The sequence below is a fragment of the Aquarana catesbeiana genome, linkage group LG08, assembly GCF_042186555.1.
Source record: "Aquarana catesbeiana isolate 2022-GZ linkage group LG08, ASM4218655v1, whole genome shotgun sequence".
NCBI classification, from domain to species: Eukaryota; Metazoa; Chordata; class Amphibia; order Anura; family Ranidae; genus Aquarana; species Aquarana catesbeiana.
Genome location: NC_133331.1, coordinates 53,436,767 through 53,455,658, shown reverse-complemented (window position 1 = coordinate 53,455,658; position 18,892 = coordinate 53,436,767). Strand labels below are relative to the sequence as shown.

The window sequence follows — 18,892 nt, the reverse complement described above, 5'->3', positions numbered from 1 at the left end:
AGCCATTCATTGTTTGCCATGTCATGATGAGAGAATACAACAAATGTAATCATAAAAGACTTTTGTGCTGTGTAGGAGGAAAGTGAACACTGGTGGTTAATCCAGCAGAATACAGCATTAAACAACATTATACTATGGAGTTAATGTGCTCCGATGGTTTGAGTGTAACACTCAGCGTATTGTTATTCCAGCAGCTAAACAATCGTGTCAGCGGGGGAATAATTATCTTTAAGTATCATTACCGAAATCACTCCAATTACAGATGTATAACTGCACAATGCAGCTGTAATGGGTCCAACCAGCTGGCAGGTACAATGTGTGATTTATGTATCAGAAATAAGAGTAAGGGGATAGGGAAGACTCCATCAGCAACACAACAGCAAAGGCTTTCCTGGAAAAGACGCTTAACCCTTCATCACGGCAGGGAGAGACAAAAACGGACATTGAGGCGCTTGTGTATTTAGCCTGGAAAATGTATTAACGTGGAACTCCTCTATTACAAAAAAAAAAAATTTCCAAAACTTATCTATCCTGTGGATGCTCCAATGCTGTCCCCAACGTCCTCCTCGGTCCAGCTCTGATCAGGACGGGAGCACCGCTCAGCCCTTGAAGAATGCCTGCCCACCACCGCCACCAAGTAAGAAGAGGAAGCGGTTATGACATCATCAGACCGACTAGAAGACTTTATTTTCACCTGCTGATCCTGCTTGTAACACACTTCCTGTCCTTGGATGACATGGCTAACTTACTGTACTACATCTATTGAGGAGCAGTGTTGGGATGCCATACAGGTAGAGGTGTTCTGTAAGTCTATCCCTGGTGAACTGTAGTAACTACAAGTGCAGACCTATTACCACAATTTGTTAAATTACACAGGTCTGGTGACAAGGTTTCTCTAAAAGCTTATTCCATGTTTACTTTCACTTTAAAGCAGGGGTCTCCAAACGGTGGCCCTTTGCTTGCTTTTATCCGGCAATATTGGTACAATATTTGGTATTGATATTTAAGAAAAAAGCTAGCATCCCTCAATATTTTGTTCTTTTTTTTTGCTTTTTGTTCATGTATCCTATACGCAATGTAACCATCTAATTGTGGAGCTGATCTGCTGGATTGAAAAATAAAACTCTTTGTAAAATAAAAATAAGAAAAAAAATATAGTTGTAACAATACCATGCAGTCGAACAAAAATAACCCTCCGGTCAAAGCTGGGGGTCAGCACATGATGTCTGAGCTGTATTTCTCAGGAGCTGGGGTGTGTAGCAGTCCACAAAATTGGGGATAAATTAAACTTAAACCAAACTTACAAGAACAAAAAAGAGGGGGGGGGGGGGGAGGGTCAGATGGTGAAGAGGTAAGTGAGAGGAGATCACAGAATAGGAAGAGGGAAAAGTAGCGCAGAATAGGGAGAAGGGTCCCCCAAGCAGAGGACATCAGTCCTTGAGGCACAATTTAATTTATAGATACGAACAATGGGGCAAAATTCCTCCCACTGATACCAATGAAGGGGGCACATTTCCTCCAAATGACACCAACTATCGGGTGCAATTCCTCCCACTGAGACCAACAACTGGGCCCAATGGCATCATCGATGGGGCACAATTCCCCCCCATTTACACCAATAATGGAGTGCAATTATGCTCACTAAAACAAACAATAGGGCATTATTCTTTCCCCACTGATGCCAGGACCTTTTCTACTCCCGATGTCCACAGTCCGGCCCTCCTAAAGTCTAAAGGATAGTAAAATGGCTCTTTGTTTAGAAAGCTTTGAGACCCCTGCTTCAAAGGATAAGTTTGCCTTTCTGAACATGTTACACCCATATTCAGGGTGTAACATGTTCAGCATCTGCCCCCCTCTCCGCCCTCCTTGTGGCAGCGGGCTGAGGATCTTCTCCCTGCAGCCGCTGTCACAACTCCACCCACACGACCATGTCATTCATTCACAGCCCTGTGAATCAATGAACTGCAAGTACAGTCAGCCTTTGCGGCTGATGGCTTGTAGTACTTAATGATGATTGTGGTGCAATACTTCACAGGATCCTAAAAAATAAATAAAGTAAATGAATACATGCATAATTTTTCCCTGCAAAAAAAAGTGCATTTATTATTTTTTTGTAAAGGTGAACTTATCCTTCACTAACGTGTGCACAACCTATAAACTGTATGTAGCCTCAGCTACATACAGTAAACAGCACTGTGTTCCTCCCATCAGCAACAAAATAGCGTCAAGATGTGTGGCACTCAGCCATACATAGGTAGCTTTCTATCCTATCAATGAATACAAAGCTTCCTCCGATTGGCTGAGTCGGAGGGATGGGCTGATGACATCACAATCTCTAACTTAGCCAATCAGAGGAAGCTTTGTGTTTATTGATAGAATGTCAATCAGAGGCAGCCTTCTAAATCATCCAAGAAGCTGAAATGGAGGAGACTTGGAAGACTGGAAGGATGCCTGGAAGGACAGTGTAAATCTAAGCTATTATGGACCCACCCCCAGGGTCATAGAGGTCTAGTGAGTGCACAATTTGAGTCTGAGCACCATGAAGGCATGTGATTTATGTTTTGGGAAGGAGGTGTTTTAAATCTCTAGCAGCTTGAAGGTGGGATGTTTAAAGTGTCATGCGTCCTTTTCCACCTCAGATCCAGCCACGACTGATTCGTTAGAAAATGTAGTCAAAAGCATGGGCAGGGATTGGGCAGTTCCTTGCTCTCAAGTAACTGCTCACCTAGCCAGAAAGCACGGTCATTTACCTACTGGGACCACTGATAATTGCATATGCTGTCCATCAACAGGTAAGGAAGTAGATGGGCAGGACAGACCAAGAAGCATTGCCAAACAGATCCAGCCATCGCAGGTACCTTTGCCATAAAAATGTCAGCAGTGCTTTGCAAAGATTATATGGGCAGGGGGTTACAAGACAGGAATCAAAGGTGAAGGGAAGAGGATGGTGGGGATCATTGAGTTCGGATGATAAGTTATTAAAGACCTGTAGATGTCATCTTTTAAAAACTGGTTTATTTGGGCACTGCAGCAGTTTTTCAAAAAAGATGTATGGAGATTTGGTTACAGACAGGGATTGCTTTAAAGATGTAATAAAAACCCTGATTGGCGTTCAGCCCTAAAAGTAACTGCAAATTCAAGATAAAAAAAAAAAAAACCACGTTACAGCCTTCGAAATAAAAGGTTAAAGGGTTTTGCTTTTCGGTTTTAATGTGGTTTGCATTTGGTAGAAATAGCTGTTGATCCTGCCAAGGACTCACTTCTTGCCTTGTAGTAGCAACAATATGTAGGCTTACCTAGTCTCGGCAGGACTGCCACCGCATTCCACCTGCTACAGATCTGTATATAAAAAGCAAAAAAAGCCAAAGTCTTTGGCTTTCTGTGCCCTGTGATACTCCCAACTACAGGCAGCACCGCCTCACGGGGAAGGATCAAAAGCACTTGGTTGATAGCAGCTCCTTCATGGAGCTTCAACGTCATTTATTCTTGCAGCAGTGCTGAACATCATTGCTGTGCAAACTATTGGCACTACATAAATTCTATATGATAACTTACTAAGGAAAATACGATAACGTGATTGTACAGTAAAAAGTGAAGTGCTGCCAGTCCTGCTGTGACCAGAAGGAGGAGCCCTGAGTCAGGGAATCACATTTAATCTGAGAGCGGCTCCCTTACCTGAAGAGCTGGACCTGCTGCCCATACTGCTGACTTCCTTCTCGTAGTTGCCATTCTCCATTTGCTCCATCCTCTTCCTCGCTGCATTAATAAAAGGAAATCAGGAACTCCGTAAATATCCTTAAACTTTCCTTCTTAAACCATAGTACAAGAACAGGGACATGCATGTACAATTTTGATCAGTTTATTCACTAGAAAGGATACCTGAGTGAGGGCTATCAGAGCTATCCTGGCACACTGGTTTGTCCCTCCTAAAGGTCATCTCCACCCCGATCACCGGGTGATAAGATGAGAGGAACAGATATCAGAGTTTTGGCTTCTTAGGGATTGTTCACTGCCATCCGTCTGAAAAGCAATCTGTAGTGGTTTACTCTTCAGAGGGTGCCTGACAGGCAGTGAGGAGGCCATAGATCATTTCCTCACCACCTGCTTTAACCCTCAAAATGCTGAACTGCCACACAGAAATAACTCTGTTTTTACTGCTCCCCAGCCACACGTCATCAAACCTTTAGAGTGGGCTCTCTCCACAGTAGTTAAAAAGACATTTATTTAGTTTTTAAGCAGCAGCATTCACTACCTTATTCTTCATTTACCACCTCAACCCTTTAATCTGAGTAAAGCGATGTGCGTGATGTGATTTGAGGGTGCCCTGGGGCAGTCAGAAGTTTTTGGGCACACCTATCAAGGCTTGTAAGCCGGAACGCGTGAACCCCTGTATGTTTTTGCTCACTTTTTTTATGCACCAATAAAGAAGCAACAAGGACGTTTGGAGTTGCTGGCTCTGTTCTTTTGTATTTCTAACACTATATCAGTTCTGGTTAGGAATAAGGAGAAATGCTGACTGGTTTGTCTTGCATTCATACTCATGAAGAACAGAGATCCCCATTATGAAAAAGTTTGGTAGAAATTTGTAAGGGTGTATATCAGTGTGTTCAATGTTAATACGTGATCATACCCCTTTAGCACCTTATATGATAGAGATGTGGGTATATATTATTAACATTATTATAGATATTTAAATAGCGCCGTCAATGTACGCAGCACTTCAAATACATATAGTAGCTTCTCATTAGTCCCTGCCCTCAAGGAGCTTACAATCTAAGGTCCTCAAACTCACATTCATACATTCACATACTAGGGACAATTAGACAGGAACCAATTAACCTACCAGCATGTCTTTGGAGTGTGGGAAGAAACCCACGTAGGCACAGGGAGAACATGCAAACTCCAGGCAGCGAGTATCGTGGTTGGGATTTGAACCGACGACACCAGTGCTGCCAGGTAGAACTGTTAACCACTTAGCCACTGTGTTGCCCATACTGTATATACAGTTTTATAGGTATATATAGTATATCTCACTCCCACATCTACATAAGCACAGACATCTTTCTATTTTTACAACATGGTGCTGGTCAGTTATGAGACCTAAGTCTTTAGCTCCCCAACTGTCAGTCTCCCTCATATTGGCACTATATGTCCATCAAGGTATGCTACAACCACCTTCTTGGCATTTTACACAGTTAAAGTGGTTGTAAAGGCTCAAGGTTTTTTATGATCATTCCTCGGCTCTCCGGGGACTCTCCCTCCTCATTGGCTGAGACAGCAGCAGAAGCCATTGGCTCCTGCTTCTGTCAATCACAGCCAGGGAGCCAATGAGGAGAGAGAGGGGCAGGGCTGAGATGCAGCTGTGTGTGTGAATAGACATGCAGAGGAGTGCTCGGTAGCGAGCCTGCCTGTGTGCCCCCATAGCAAGACGCTTGCTCTGGGGGCAGGAGGGAGGGGCCAGGAGCGCAGGCGGGGGACCTGAGAAGAGGATCGGTGCTGCTCTGCGCAAAAACACTGCATAGAGCAGATAAGTATGACATGTCATTTGAATGTAAAAAAATAAAGCTTTCATATCACTTTAAGCTGAAATTGACCAGAGAAAAGTCACTTTGATGCATTTGACCAGTTTGCACGTTTTGCATTATAAGCAAACCAATAATCCCTGTTTTCATGCAAAATTTTGCTAAAAATATGTATAGCAGTGTGCAGAGGGTTAAGAATCTGGTCACACAGAACATCATGTGTTCTATATAGCGTCATGTAAAAAATTAAGTACACCCCATAAAACTTTTTTGGGCTTTCTCAACAGATTTGAAGAGGCAAACATTAGAGCTTTATTCAAACAGTGCTTACAGATAAAGTATGACCTAGGTATCAGAAGCTGGTAGTGACCCCTGTAGCGGAAGTTACCATTTTGTATAACTGCCCACCAGTCTCTGATATTAGTTCTGTGAAATGTTTGATCACTTCTCTATGCAAAATCATTTTGGTTGCAATATGTTTGTAGTTCATTTATAAACTGCATGTTTCACCCTGCAAAATCTCAATGGGTATCAAATCAAGGCATTGACTTGGGCAGTCCATAACCCTCTAGGTCTTCTTTCTGAGCCATTCCCTGGTGGATTTTCTTGTGTGCTTTGGATCAATACTGTGTTGAAAGACTAATTTTCAGTTCAACTTTAACTTTTGGACAGATGGCCTCACATTCTTCTCAAGCACACTTCAACATGATGCAGAATTGAGAGTTGACTTGAGCTACCAAGGCCCTGAAGTAGCAAAGCAACCTCAAACATTTCCACCATCATTACAGTTGTTGTAAAGTTCTTCTACTAAAATACGGTCTTCATTTTTCAGCAAATACATCTACTATTACTGTGACCGAGGAAACAGCATAGGGAGACAACTAAGTGCAGTATATAGGAAAAGACTATCAAAAATTACAAATGGCAACTCACAAGGTGCATAATGACAAGAGCATGTCACCCAGCAAGTCCAGTTAGTTGTTGAGCCTAAGTGCGTCTTCAGAACCCAGGAAGCAGATGCCACTGTCAGGAGACCAGAAACGAGCCACCCTGGACAGCACAAGACTGGAAGTGTCATCACACCTAAGAGGGCTGCAATGTGGGGAGCATGGTTACATGTTTCAGAGCGTACCTGCTCATGGGCATACATGTACTGTATAAAACAGATACATACATATGTGTGACTGTGCTCTTCAGTGGCTCTCATCCTACCTATCCCAACGCACCTTCAGTGTCACTTACAATTCTACTTCCTCCACTCCTCTTCCCTTCTCTGTCGGGGTCCCCCAAGGTACTGTTCTTGGACCTCTTTTATTTTCAACCTACACCTCTTCCCTGGGTCAGCTGATAGCCTCTCACGGCTTTCAATATAATTTCTATGCTGACGACGCACAAATCTATCTCTCCACCCCTCAACTCACTCCATCAGTCTCCTCACGCATCACTAACTTACTAACCGACATATCTGTATGGATGTCACACCACTTCCTCAAACTCAACTTGTCCAAAGCCGAGCTTATAATATTTCCTCCCTCACATGCCTCTTCCCCTGACTTGTCTGTCAAGAGCAATGGCACAACCATCCACCCGTCCCCACATGTCAGGTTACTAGGTGTTATCCTGGATTCTGAACTCTCCTTTCGGCCCCACATCCAATCACTTTCCAAAGCTTGCCGCCTCAACCTCCGCAACATCTCTAAACGACGTCCCTTTCTAACCAACGAAACCACAAAGCTCCTGATTCACTCTCTGGTCATCTCTCGCCTCGACTACTGCAACTCCCTCCTCATTGGCTTACCTTTAAATAGACTATCCCCCCTTCAGTCCATCATGAATGCTGCTGCCAGACTCATCCACCTTACAAATCGCTCAGTGTCTGCTACCCCTCTCTGCCAATCCCTCCATTGGCTGCCACTCGCCCAACAAATTAAATTCAAAATACTAACAATAAGTTACAAAGCCAGCCTCAACTCTGCCTCCAGCTACATAACTAACCTAGTCTCAAAATACCAACCTAATCACCCTCTCCATTCCTCCCAGGACCTCCTGCTCTCTAGCTCCCTCATCACCTTCTCCCATATCCGCCTCCAAGACTTCTCCCGAGCCTTGTCCATCCTCTGGAATTCCCTACCCCAATCTGTCAGACTGTCTCCAAATTTATCCACATTTAGGCAATGCCTGAAAACTTTCCTCTTCAGAGATGCCTATCCTGCCTGCATCTAACAACTGCACTATTTTCTCCATTAGCTCACCCCCCACAGCTATTACCCTTTTGTATAACTTGACCCGCCCTCCTAGATTGTAAGCTCTAACGAGCAGGGCCCTCTGATTCCTCCTGTATTGAATTGTATTGTACTGGTACTGTCCTCCCTAATGTTGTAAAGCGCTGCGTAAACTGTTGGCACTATATAAATCCTGTATAATAATAATAATATGTGTGCCCAACTGCCCATTAGCATGCCCTTAGGCTTGAGAAAAAGGAACAGGCACGCTTCAGGATTTCTGGTTTAATTTCGGGTGTCCTACCCAACTCCTCACAGCGGCATCTGCTTCATGGCTTCTGCAGACTCACTGAGGCTCAAGAGCTAACTGCACTGGGTGGAAGACATGCTCTTATCCTTATGCACCTTGTGAGTTGCCATTTGTTATCTTTATTAAAGTCTTCTCCTATATACTGCACTTAGTTGGTGCTCTCTGCTGTTTCCTTTATATATTGCAGAGATCACTCCAGTCTCATTGAGATGCTTCCATGGATTATATTTTGGATTTATGGATTTTTTAGTATAATCCACAGCACATTTACATGTTTGATTATGCTGTAGCTGTATCCCTACCTGTGCCAATTCTCGATAATTCCTTGTATTACTGTGACTGAACAACTCAGTCTATGCCTACATGTTCACAGACAGGCTGTAATCTTGCGCTTATAGTCTTTTTTTTTTTTTTAATTTAGATCATGAAAATAAATATACTGTGTCAATGTCATGCATTATTTGTTCCTTTATATCAAATGTATCTGTAGGCACTGTATGAATCGAGGTCTAAGGTTGAAAAGGTGAACAATTTCCACTGGGGTGCACTTACTTGTTCACATAACCGTATGTAAGATATTTGGATTTGACAGACATCTCTCCATTTCTGCCACTGCAAAAGACTTCCAGTTTCAGAGTTAGCCTAATAGTGGCCATGCCTGCGGGCAGCGTGGCCGGTCATGTCGTCACCTTGCTGGAGCTGTTTGGTCAGATCCTTCAGATTGACGGCGTGTTTCCTCCTCTGTGCGGCAAGTTCATTGTTCAGCTCTTCTATTCGTGTGTTCAGTGAAGCCACCAGAGACCGCTGAGACTTCAAGTCTGTCTGGAGGGCGGTCACCTCCTGCTCTCTTAAGGTCCTCTCTGCTTTCAGTCTCTCTTCCTGTCACACAGACACACAGAACATCACAAGACACATAACAAGCTGCAACATACTATTGTCGTTTAAAGTGGTCGTTTAATCTGCTTATATTTTGCCTTCATTGGTTTCTCCTCCCCCCACCTCCTCTTGGATCCAGCTGCCACAAGTGCTGTGAACATTCCTGATCATATATTGAAGTGACTTTTTGTTTGGACCTAATGTACAGTGGGGCAAAAAACATATTTAGTCAGCCACCAATTGTGCAAGTTCTCCGACTTAAAAAGATAAGAGAGGCCTGTAATTGTCATCATAGGTATAACTCAACTATGAGAGACAAAATGTGGAAACAAATTCAGACAATCACATTGTCTGATTTTTGAAAGAATTTGCAAATTATGCTGGAAAATAAGTATTTGGTCAATATCATAAGTTTATCTCAATACTTTGTTATATATCCTTTGTTGACAATGACAGAGGTCAAACGTTTTCTGTAAGTCTTCACAAGGTTGTCACACACTGTTGCTGGTATGTTGGCCCATTCCTCCATGCAGATCTCCTCTAGAGCAGTGATGTTTTGGGGCAGTCGCTGGGCAACACGGACTTTCAACTCCCTCCAAAGGTTTTCTATGGGGTTGAGATCTGGTGACTGGCTAGGCCACTCCAGGACCTTGAAATGCTTCTTACGAAGCCACTCCTTCGTTGCCCGGGGCGGTGTGTTTGGGATCATTGTCATGCTGAAAGACCCACCCACGTTTCATCTTCAAGGCCCTTGCTGATGGGAGGAGGTTTGCACTCAAAATCTCACGATACATGGCCCCATTCATTCTGTCATGTACACGGATCAGTCGCCCTGTTCCCTTTGCAGAGAAACAGCCCCAAAGCATGATGTTGCCACCCCCATGCTTCACAGTAGGTATGGTGTTCTTTGGTTGCAACTCAGCATTCTCTCTCCTCCAAACACGACGAGCTGAGTTTCTACCAAACAGTTCTACTTTGGTTTCATCTGACCATATGACATTCTCCCAATCCTCTTCTGGATCATCCAAATGCTCTCTAGCAAACCTCAGACGGGACCCGGACATGTACTGGCTTAAGCAGGGGGACACGTCTGGCACTGCAGGATCTGAATACCTGGAGGCGTAGTGCATTACTGATGGTAGCCTTTGTTATGTTGGTCCCAGCTCGCTGCAGGTCATTCACTAGGTCCCCCCCCCCCCCGTGTGGTTCTGGGATTTTTGCTCACAGTTCCTGTGATCATTTTGACCCCACGGGGTGAGATCTTGCGTGGAGCCCCAGATCGAGGGAGATTATCAGTGGTCTTGTATGTCTTCCATTTTCTAATTATTGCTCCAACAGTTGATTTCTTCACACCAAGCTGCATGGCTATTGCAGATTCAGTCTTCCCAGCCTGGTGCAGGTCTACAATTTTGTTTCTGGTGTCCTTCGACAGCTCTTTGGTCTTCACCATAGTGGAGTTTGGAGTGTGACTGTTTGAGGTTGTGGACAGGTCTCTTTTATACTGATAACAAGTTCAAACAGGTGCCATTAATACAGGTAATGAGTGGAGGACAGAGGAGCCTCTTAAAGAAGAAGATACAGGTCTGTGAGAGCCAGAAATCTTGCTTGTTTGTAGGTGACAAAATACTTATTTTCCACCATAATTTGCAAATAAATTCTTTCAAAAATCAGACAATGTGATTGTCTGGATTTGTTTCCACATTTTGTCTCTCATAGTTGAGGTATATCTATGATGACAATTACAGTCCTCTCTCATCTTTTTAAGTGGGAGAACTTGCACAATTGGTGGCTGACTAAATACTTTTTTTCCCCACTGTATATCTACCTGATGGTGACTTAGCCCTTATGCACCATTTACCCTTTATTGCACTGTTTTCATTACATGCCTTATTTTAGACCCAGTGATTTTATCAGGAGGGTATCTTTGCTTTTCTATGAAATGGGTGCTGTACATCCTCTCAAGAGCCCTCAGCCCTGATGCAAGCTGTGGGCTGGCACTCAGGAGGAGTTGTGCAAATATCAATATCCTTGATGGGTGGTGTCAGTCTGGAGAAATAGGTGTTGCATACAGACCGCCCTATAGAGTGCCCACTAGAATACCAAGATTCAATAATTGGAAAAACAAATCTATTACATTGAAAAGGATGTGCCAGGGACAGTCGAGCTGGGGAGGAAGAGGGTAGAGGATGCTAAAGTTTACCATGTGCCCTAAAATAAGAAGAAGCGCCCATACAATGGTACAAGACTGAAGCAGAGGCTGGAGTTCAGCTTTAAAGTTAATACTTAGTTTTCAGGTTTACACAATTGTAGTGGGGCTATGGAGTGACATTTCATGTAAACATAACATTTCTTACCAGTTCAGTGTTGGAGTGCTGGAACTGTTCTAGTTGGCTGCGGAGCTCACTCTCACTATAGGTCAGCTTATCCAGCTGAGACTGTAAGGAGTTGTTCTCGGACTGGATCTGAGCGTTCTTGCTGGTCAGCTTCTCTGTAAACCCCAGCAGCTCAGACTCCCGCATCCTACTACCCTCTATATCCCGCTGAAGGTCGGAGATGAGCGAGTTTAGACTGTTCATTTCCTCCCGTAAACTCTGAATCTCTTGTATATCCCTGCAGAGGGCGAGAGGAGAACAGAGGGGTAAGGAAAGGACAGATAGAGATCGATATAACCATATATTACCTATAGATTGCAGATTGTCAGAACAAAGACAATGTAACAATTACTATACCAGAGTATCCCACTCTGGTAACAATTAGTAACAATACTAATCTACTCCCCCTAAGACCCCTTTCACACCGAGGGCGTTTTGCATGCCCTATAGCGTTAAAAATAGCGCCTGCAATCCGCCCTCAAACAGCTGCAGCATTGTCTCCAGTGTGAAAGCCCGAGGGCTTTCACACCGGAGCACTGCGCTGGCAGGACGGGAAAAAAAGTCCTGCCAGCAGCTTCTTTGGAGCGGTGAAGGAGCGGTGTGTTTACCGCTCCTCCACTGCTGCTCCCCATTGAAATCAATTGGGTAGCGCTGGGATACCGCCAGCAAAACGCCGCTATTGCGGGCGGTTTTAACCCTTTCTCGGCCGCTAGCGGGGGGTAAAAACGCCCCGCTAGCGGCCGAAATGCGTCGCTAATAACGCCGACGCTATGGGCGGCCCAGTGTGAAAGGGCTCTTACCTGGAGGAAAGCTATGTGCTCTGGCTTGACTTTATGAATGTTTTGGAGTTGAAATGAAACTTTGGATCAGCTGTGTGTGAAGGATTGTGTTTATGGGATTGTATTTTTTTTTTTTTGGTTGAACTAGATGGACTTGTGTCTTTTTTCAACCTGACTATGTATTGATGCAAAGAAAAAAAAAATACAAGTTTGTGTGAATGTGCATTTTTTTTGTTCTGATACCTTATCAAGTCTGAAAATGGTGTCATTAAGTGAACCAGTCTATATATATATATATATATATATATATATATATATGTGAATATATATATATATATCTAAACACACACACACATACACACACAATTGCATTAAATTTAAAAGAGATGCATACTTACCTCGGTGAATGGACCATCAGACCGATGCTGCAGCTGTCCCCCGGCGTCTCTGCACTGAGAACCGAGCCACCGAACACCGCTGATGGCTCGGTTCTCACTCCTCCCCGAGCAGAGAGATGCTGCCTGTCAGTCAGCATCTCTCCTGCTCTGATCCTGCACGCTCAATGGAGCGCTGAGCTGTGGAGGGGCAGGGAGCGGCCGTCTCAGCGGCTCGCTGAGACTGCCATCAATGAAGACAGCTGGCGGATCCAGACTTGGGAAGTCGGGATGACATGCTGCTTCGACTGATGGCAGTGACGTTGGCAGACAGCAGACTTCAGACCGTTCTCCGCTGAAAACGGGTCACAGGAGTGCAAAACGAATTGCACTCCTGTGACCCCATAGGAGAAGCCCAGCCTAAAAAGCTCAGGCTGGACTTCTCCTTTAAGTATAGCACTGAATCTTTTTTTTTCTTTAGGACCAAGCCTATTCTGATACTTTGCGTACAAGTAAAAATCTGTTTTGTTTTTTTTTGCTAGAGAATTACGTAGAACCCCCAAACATAAATATATTTTTAACAGAGGCCCTAGAGAAAAAAAAAATGGTGGTGTTGCAATATTTTATGGCATGCAGTATTTGCGCAGCAGTTTTTCAAATGCAATAAAAAAAAAAATATATACTTTAATGAATTAAAAAAAAATATATATATTATATCCCTATTTTTTGGTAAAATATAAAAGATGATGTTACACCGAGTAAATAGATAACCAACCTGTTATTCTTTTAAATTGTGCATGCTCGTGGAATGGCACCAATCTACGGTACTTAGTCTCGTGCAAACATTGCCACTAGCAATAACTGCATATAAAATCCAACAGGTTGGTTGTTTCCCAAGTTGATTGGGTACATTCAGCCTCCCCACACATGGTTCGAATCTTGGCCGGTCCCTGCGGAAATATCTATGGCCAGCTTAAACATGTTAAAACCAACAGGAGTTTTTTGAGATTGGGTTTAAAGGGGTTGTAAAGGTTCGCGATTTTTCACCTTAATGCATCCTATGCATTAAGGTGAAAAAACATTCGACAATACCGGCCCCCCAGCCCCCCCGTTTTACTTACCTGAGCCCCTTCACCTGCTGCGCTCGCCCCCCATGTCCTCTTCGCTGCTCAGCCTGGCCGTTGATTGACTAGAGTGGATGGATTGAAAGCAGCGCAGCCATTGGCTTGCGCTGCTGTCAATCACATCCAATGACGCAGCGCACCGGGGGTGGGGCCGAGTGATAAAAAGAGCGGCTATAGCCGCCGGCTGTATCACGGGAGCGCTCCCGCAAGAACTAAACGCCATGCGAGAGAGCTTGCATGAAGGTAGTTATTTCTTGCGGGGAGGAGCTGAGACAGCTGCCGAGGGACCCCAGAAGACCAGGTTCGGGGCCACTCTGTGCAAAACGAGCTGCACAGTGGAGCTAAGTATGCCATGTTTGTTATTTAAAAATAATAATAATTTGCCTTTACAACCCCTTTGAATCTATTTTAAAAGGTATAGAACAAATCAGACTGTCAAACAATATTTCAAAACAAAAGAGGTAAAAGTGTGCTTACAACCTTTAATCAAAAGGCACTAAAAGAGTAATAATAACTAAAGATGAGTGAAGAGGAAGAGACCATGAGGCTACAGAGATAAAACAAGCAGTGTCTAATCTATCCATGAGAAATCCAATTACTGTTCATTATTCCCACTGATCAGACACACTTTAAGAAGATCGCCTGCAGATGAAAGGACTAAAACCATAACGAAGTAACCGCACAGCACAGTGATTAGAGATGTCAATTACCCTCATCACACGGCTAATTGCAGCCAACACTCCAGAGAGAGATCACAGAGCGCACAAGGCACACTGGTATATTCATCATATCCCTACTGCTAATTAAAGAACACAAGAATTACATTGTAACTTCATGAATTGTTTTGTGACATGCAGATAAACCATAAAACAGACCATGAAAACTACTGATGTCCACAGCTGCCACAAATCTGAAACACTGTTCACAGTAACTGTAGAATTACACCCCTAAAGAACACCAAGCAGGACAATAAAGCTGCATTTTATTTCAGCAATGGGATAGAACAGAAAACTATTCTCATAAAGCTGTGATCCTGGAGGAGGAGATTTATGACATATACTTGAGACTGGGTTCACACCTATGCCAATTGGATGCGGTTTACACCATATGTAATTCGCATGACATTTTAAAATACGTTCATTTGAATGAGGCTGTTTCACATATGTGCATTGCATTCACACTCCGCATTGCCCAAAAAAACGTGTGCGCAGATGCATTCCGTTGTAAACAGGATAAAATCCTGACCTGATCCTGATCAAAAACTGACGTGAAACGCTTAACAACTACTTTTTCAATTAGCTGTGAAAACGGAGCTTCAATTCGCACCACACATGTGTGAACCCAGCCTCACTGTTGGCCTGCTGCAGTTGGATACTTGCCAGCAGGGTGGATAAAAATCAATGATTAAAAAAAAAAAATGATTTTATTTTATTTAAAAGTGTTTTTTTTTTTTTTTTGGCCCATTTATACTTACCTAGGTGGATGCAGCATCGGTTCGATACGGCATCTGCCCCCCTATATCATCCTATGAAAAGGGATCCGCTACAGATTGCTTTGCAGAAGGCAGTAAGCTTACTGCCTGTCTGAAAGAAGCCTTGGTGAACAGTTTATGACAACTTTTTTTTTCTGCCTCAGGGGAAGAATCAGTTCTTGTATACATGTGACTTGTATATGGCCCTGAGGCCATATAATGCACAGACCATATGTCATGGTTATGCACTGCCCTTGCCCCCTGATGACATGAAGTGCTGAAAGATGTAGAGAAGGAACAGAAAAACAGCAGGAAAACACAACGGATAAAGCTGGCCATACCCTATGCAAATTTTGTCTGCCAAGCGATGAACTGGACAAAATTTGCTATGTGTCCCTCTTGCACCCTCCTGACTGACATGCTTCAATTAACCACTTGCCCTCCGGAAGATTGACCCCCCCCCCCCCCTTCATGACCAGGACATTTTTTGCAATACGGCACTGCGTTACTTTAGCAGATAATTTTTTCCCCACATAAATAAAAAGAGCTTTCTTTTGGTGGTATTTCATCACCACTGTGTTTTTTTTTATTGTTTGCTCTATAAACAAAAAAAGATTGACAATTTTGAAAAAAAAAAAAAAAAAATATTTTTTACTTTCTGCTATAAAACATATCCAATAAAAAAAAAAAAAAAAAAAAAAAAAAAAAAAAATCAAATTTCTTCATAAATTTAGGCCAATATGTATTCTGCTACATATTTTTGGTAATATTGATTGGTTTACGTTAATCTTATAGCGTCTACAAACTATGGTATATATTTATGGAATTTTTGTTTATTTATTTTACACTAGTAATGGGCGGTGATCAGCGACTTCTAACGGGACTGCAATACTGTGGCAGACAATCAGACACTGACTCTTTTTGGAAACCAGCAACACGAATACAGTATCAGTGCTAAAAATATGCACTGTCACTGTACTAACAACACTGGCTGGGAAGGCGTTAACATCAGGGGCGAACAAAGGGATAACTGTGTGCCTATAACCAAAAGAGAAAATCTCTCTCCTGCGCTCAAGTGTCTAGATTCTCAGTGTGTGATAGGGCCAGTAGGCTTTAGGGGTATCTGGCGTCTTGCAGCCCTCTTCAGAATGTTGGGCATTCAAAAACTATAAAGAGGAAACAAAAAGAAGAGAGGGCGCACCGACCTAGCGCATTACCACTGGTAGCGTTTATTAAAAAGTAAAATAACAAGTAATATACTCACAAACGAGCTTGAAATACAGGCATAGACATAGACTGCAGGTATGCAGTAACAGACACCAGGATAAAGTGGGACCGGACATCAAGTAGATGCGGCAACGGCTAACGCGTTTCGGGGGCGAACCCCTTTCCTCAGAGCCTAAGCGGGTGGTAACTGCTCACAGGTAAGAGCTCCTCTATATATGTGTGCATACATGTAACCAAGACTCTTTTTGGAAACCAGCAACACGAATACAGTATCAGTGCTAAAAATATGCACTGTCACTGTACTAACGACACTGGCTGGGAAGGAGTTAACATCAGGGGCGAACAAAGGGATAACTGTGTGCCTAGCCAGTGTTTGTGTGTGTGTGTGTACTGTGTGTGAGGTGCTTTTAATAGAGGAAGAGATAGATTTGCAGAGACACAGAATCTATCCCTTAACCCATCAGAATGGAGATCTGCCTTGTTTACAGATCCCTGTTCTGCATGGTTTACCGACGATCGGCAGGGGCCAAAGGACATCGAGTGAATAATCACAGCAAAAGCGGCTCGCAGGCACAAGCGGAATGTTCAGCTATTCTATTATTCAATAGGCAGATTCAAATTGGGACATTTATCCCTTTGCACTCTATAATGTAGATGAAGGAATTGGTTACTTTTTTTTTCCTTTTTTGTAGCCCGCAGGCTAAATAAAAAAATTGTAAAGAACAGATGAAATTATACAGTTACACATAAGCGGCGGAATCGTTATCTAAAAGTATGAAATATAGTGGATGAGATTAGCAGAAAGAAAAAAAAATGTCAACCTCTGCAAATTTTGCATCTTGATATTCCCATGACTGCAATAAATACATTTTAAAGTCTGTTTTATATATATAACCTAAAAAGTACTGTATGTGCAGACACACAGACATTATATTGGATTTGGTTTCATCTGCACCATTATTCAATTAAAATTATACACCTAGGCCATTTCATGTGGCCCTCAAACCTCTCCTGCAGCTGTGGCAACCCCCTCATTTTTTGCCCCCACCTTCTCTCAGAAGTCAGCAGCAGAGAGGACAGAACTTCCCCACCAGATCTTGCGCTTCTCTGAAATCACGAAGAGGCTGGTCTTTGCCCCACCTTCCCTGTATCAGCAGTCGGCAGCAGAGAGGACCACAGAACTCCTCCTACAAATCCTGCGCCTTTCTGTGTAGCCGCAGGACAACCCCAACCCCCTCTGCTTCCCGCTGGTGTCAGCATTCAGCAGAATCCAGCCCTCCTCCTGCACTTTCTGCTCCCGTCAACTCCCAGCAGAAGCACAAGATAAGGGGGATGCACTGTGATGTAAGTGAGGGTGGGAGGGGTCTCTTGACATGTGATGTAAGGGAGGTTGGGTCAAGTCTTACAGATAAAACCGGCCCTTTAAGGGCAACCATAATGCTGACGGGACCCGCAATGAAATTGAGTTAGACACCCCCCTGCATTAAAGCTTTAAAAGAGAACTTCGGGAATCAAAAATAACAAGCAGTCATACTCGCCTAGATGGTTACAGCACTGAACCCAGCTGCAGGTGTCCCCTGCTGCCTCTACACTAAGAACAGAGCAATCAAAGTCCGCTGATTGCTCAGTTCTCGCTCTCCGGTCTGCAGAGAGCTGATGACTGTCAGTCAGCGGCTCTCCTCTGCCCCTCCAGAGGAACCCCCGGACTGTGGAAGGGGCGGGAGTGGCTGGCTAAGTCTTCCAGTGGCTTGCTTAGAGGCGGAGCCCGCTGCAGGTCCAGGCATTTGGGTGGATCCTGACTGTCAAGTCGGGATTGATTTGGAGCCTGGTCTGGCTGAATGACGTCAGCCGACAATAAACTTTATAGCACACTGTTAGCTAAAAACAGGTCAAAAGGAGTGCAGGAGCGCAGAACAAAAGTGCACGCCTGTAACCCACAGGAGAAGTAGGGTCAAAAGAGCTTTGGATCTACTTCTCCTTTAAAGATTGGGGTTAGCCACTCTGTAGCTTGGTGCAATGACTCTGTCAAAAATCGACGAGATAATGGCAACCATAAAAAGGGAGTGCACTGTACCCATTAGGTTGACCAGCTCATAGACATTGTAAGGAGTGGTAAAGCACAACCATTGTGTAGAGCAAAAATGAAAGCAGGGTATGTAGTGAGAAAATATGGCTGCTCTCATGCACATAGATAGCCACATATGATACACAAAACAAAGTTTTTTTAATTTTAATTCAGATTGGTAATATTTATACCAACCTAAATCGCTTAAAATAAAATTTCCTTCCCCTTTAAATATGATGGTTGGTATACATTGTCATGATTCACACATGCTGTACAACACATATTTACATTAGTTTAATACTTAGCATGAGGCACTTTTGATTTTGTGAGGCTGGACTATGGATTAGGCTGTGTGGGTCAGGACGAAAGTCAGATACCTTTTGTGTCGCTCTTCCTGCTGATCCACGACCTTCACTCTGTCCTGCAGATTCTGGATCTCAGCTTTCTGCCGGTTAATAAGTTCTTTGTACTTGGATAATTCTTCCTCTGTCCGGAGCCGCTCGGCTTCTAGACACTTCACCTGAGCGACAGAAGACAAGTGACATATCCT

The 18,892-nt window shown here is 43.5% G+C and overlaps 1 protein-coding gene across 1 annotated transcript in view; it reads right to left on the bottom strand.

Annotated features, from left to right (window-relative positions):
- The window catches only part of CCDC186 (coiled-coil domain containing 186), a 127,695-nt gene that overhangs the window by 36,255 nt on the left and 72,548 nt on the right, over positions 1–18,892 (bottom strand). Inside the window, exons 10-13 of the mRNA XM_073595853.1 lie at positions 18,720–18,862; positions 11,285–11,540; positions 8,744–8,933; positions 3,676–3,756 (exon numbers count right to left, since the gene is read on the bottom strand). Coding sequence (XP_073451954.1) covers positions 3,676–3,756; positions 8,744–8,933; positions 11,285–11,540; positions 18,720–18,862 — 670 coding nt within the window. The remainder of the gene's footprint in view (positions 1–3,675; positions 3,757–8,743; positions 8,934–11,284; positions 11,541–18,719; positions 18,863–18,892) is intronic.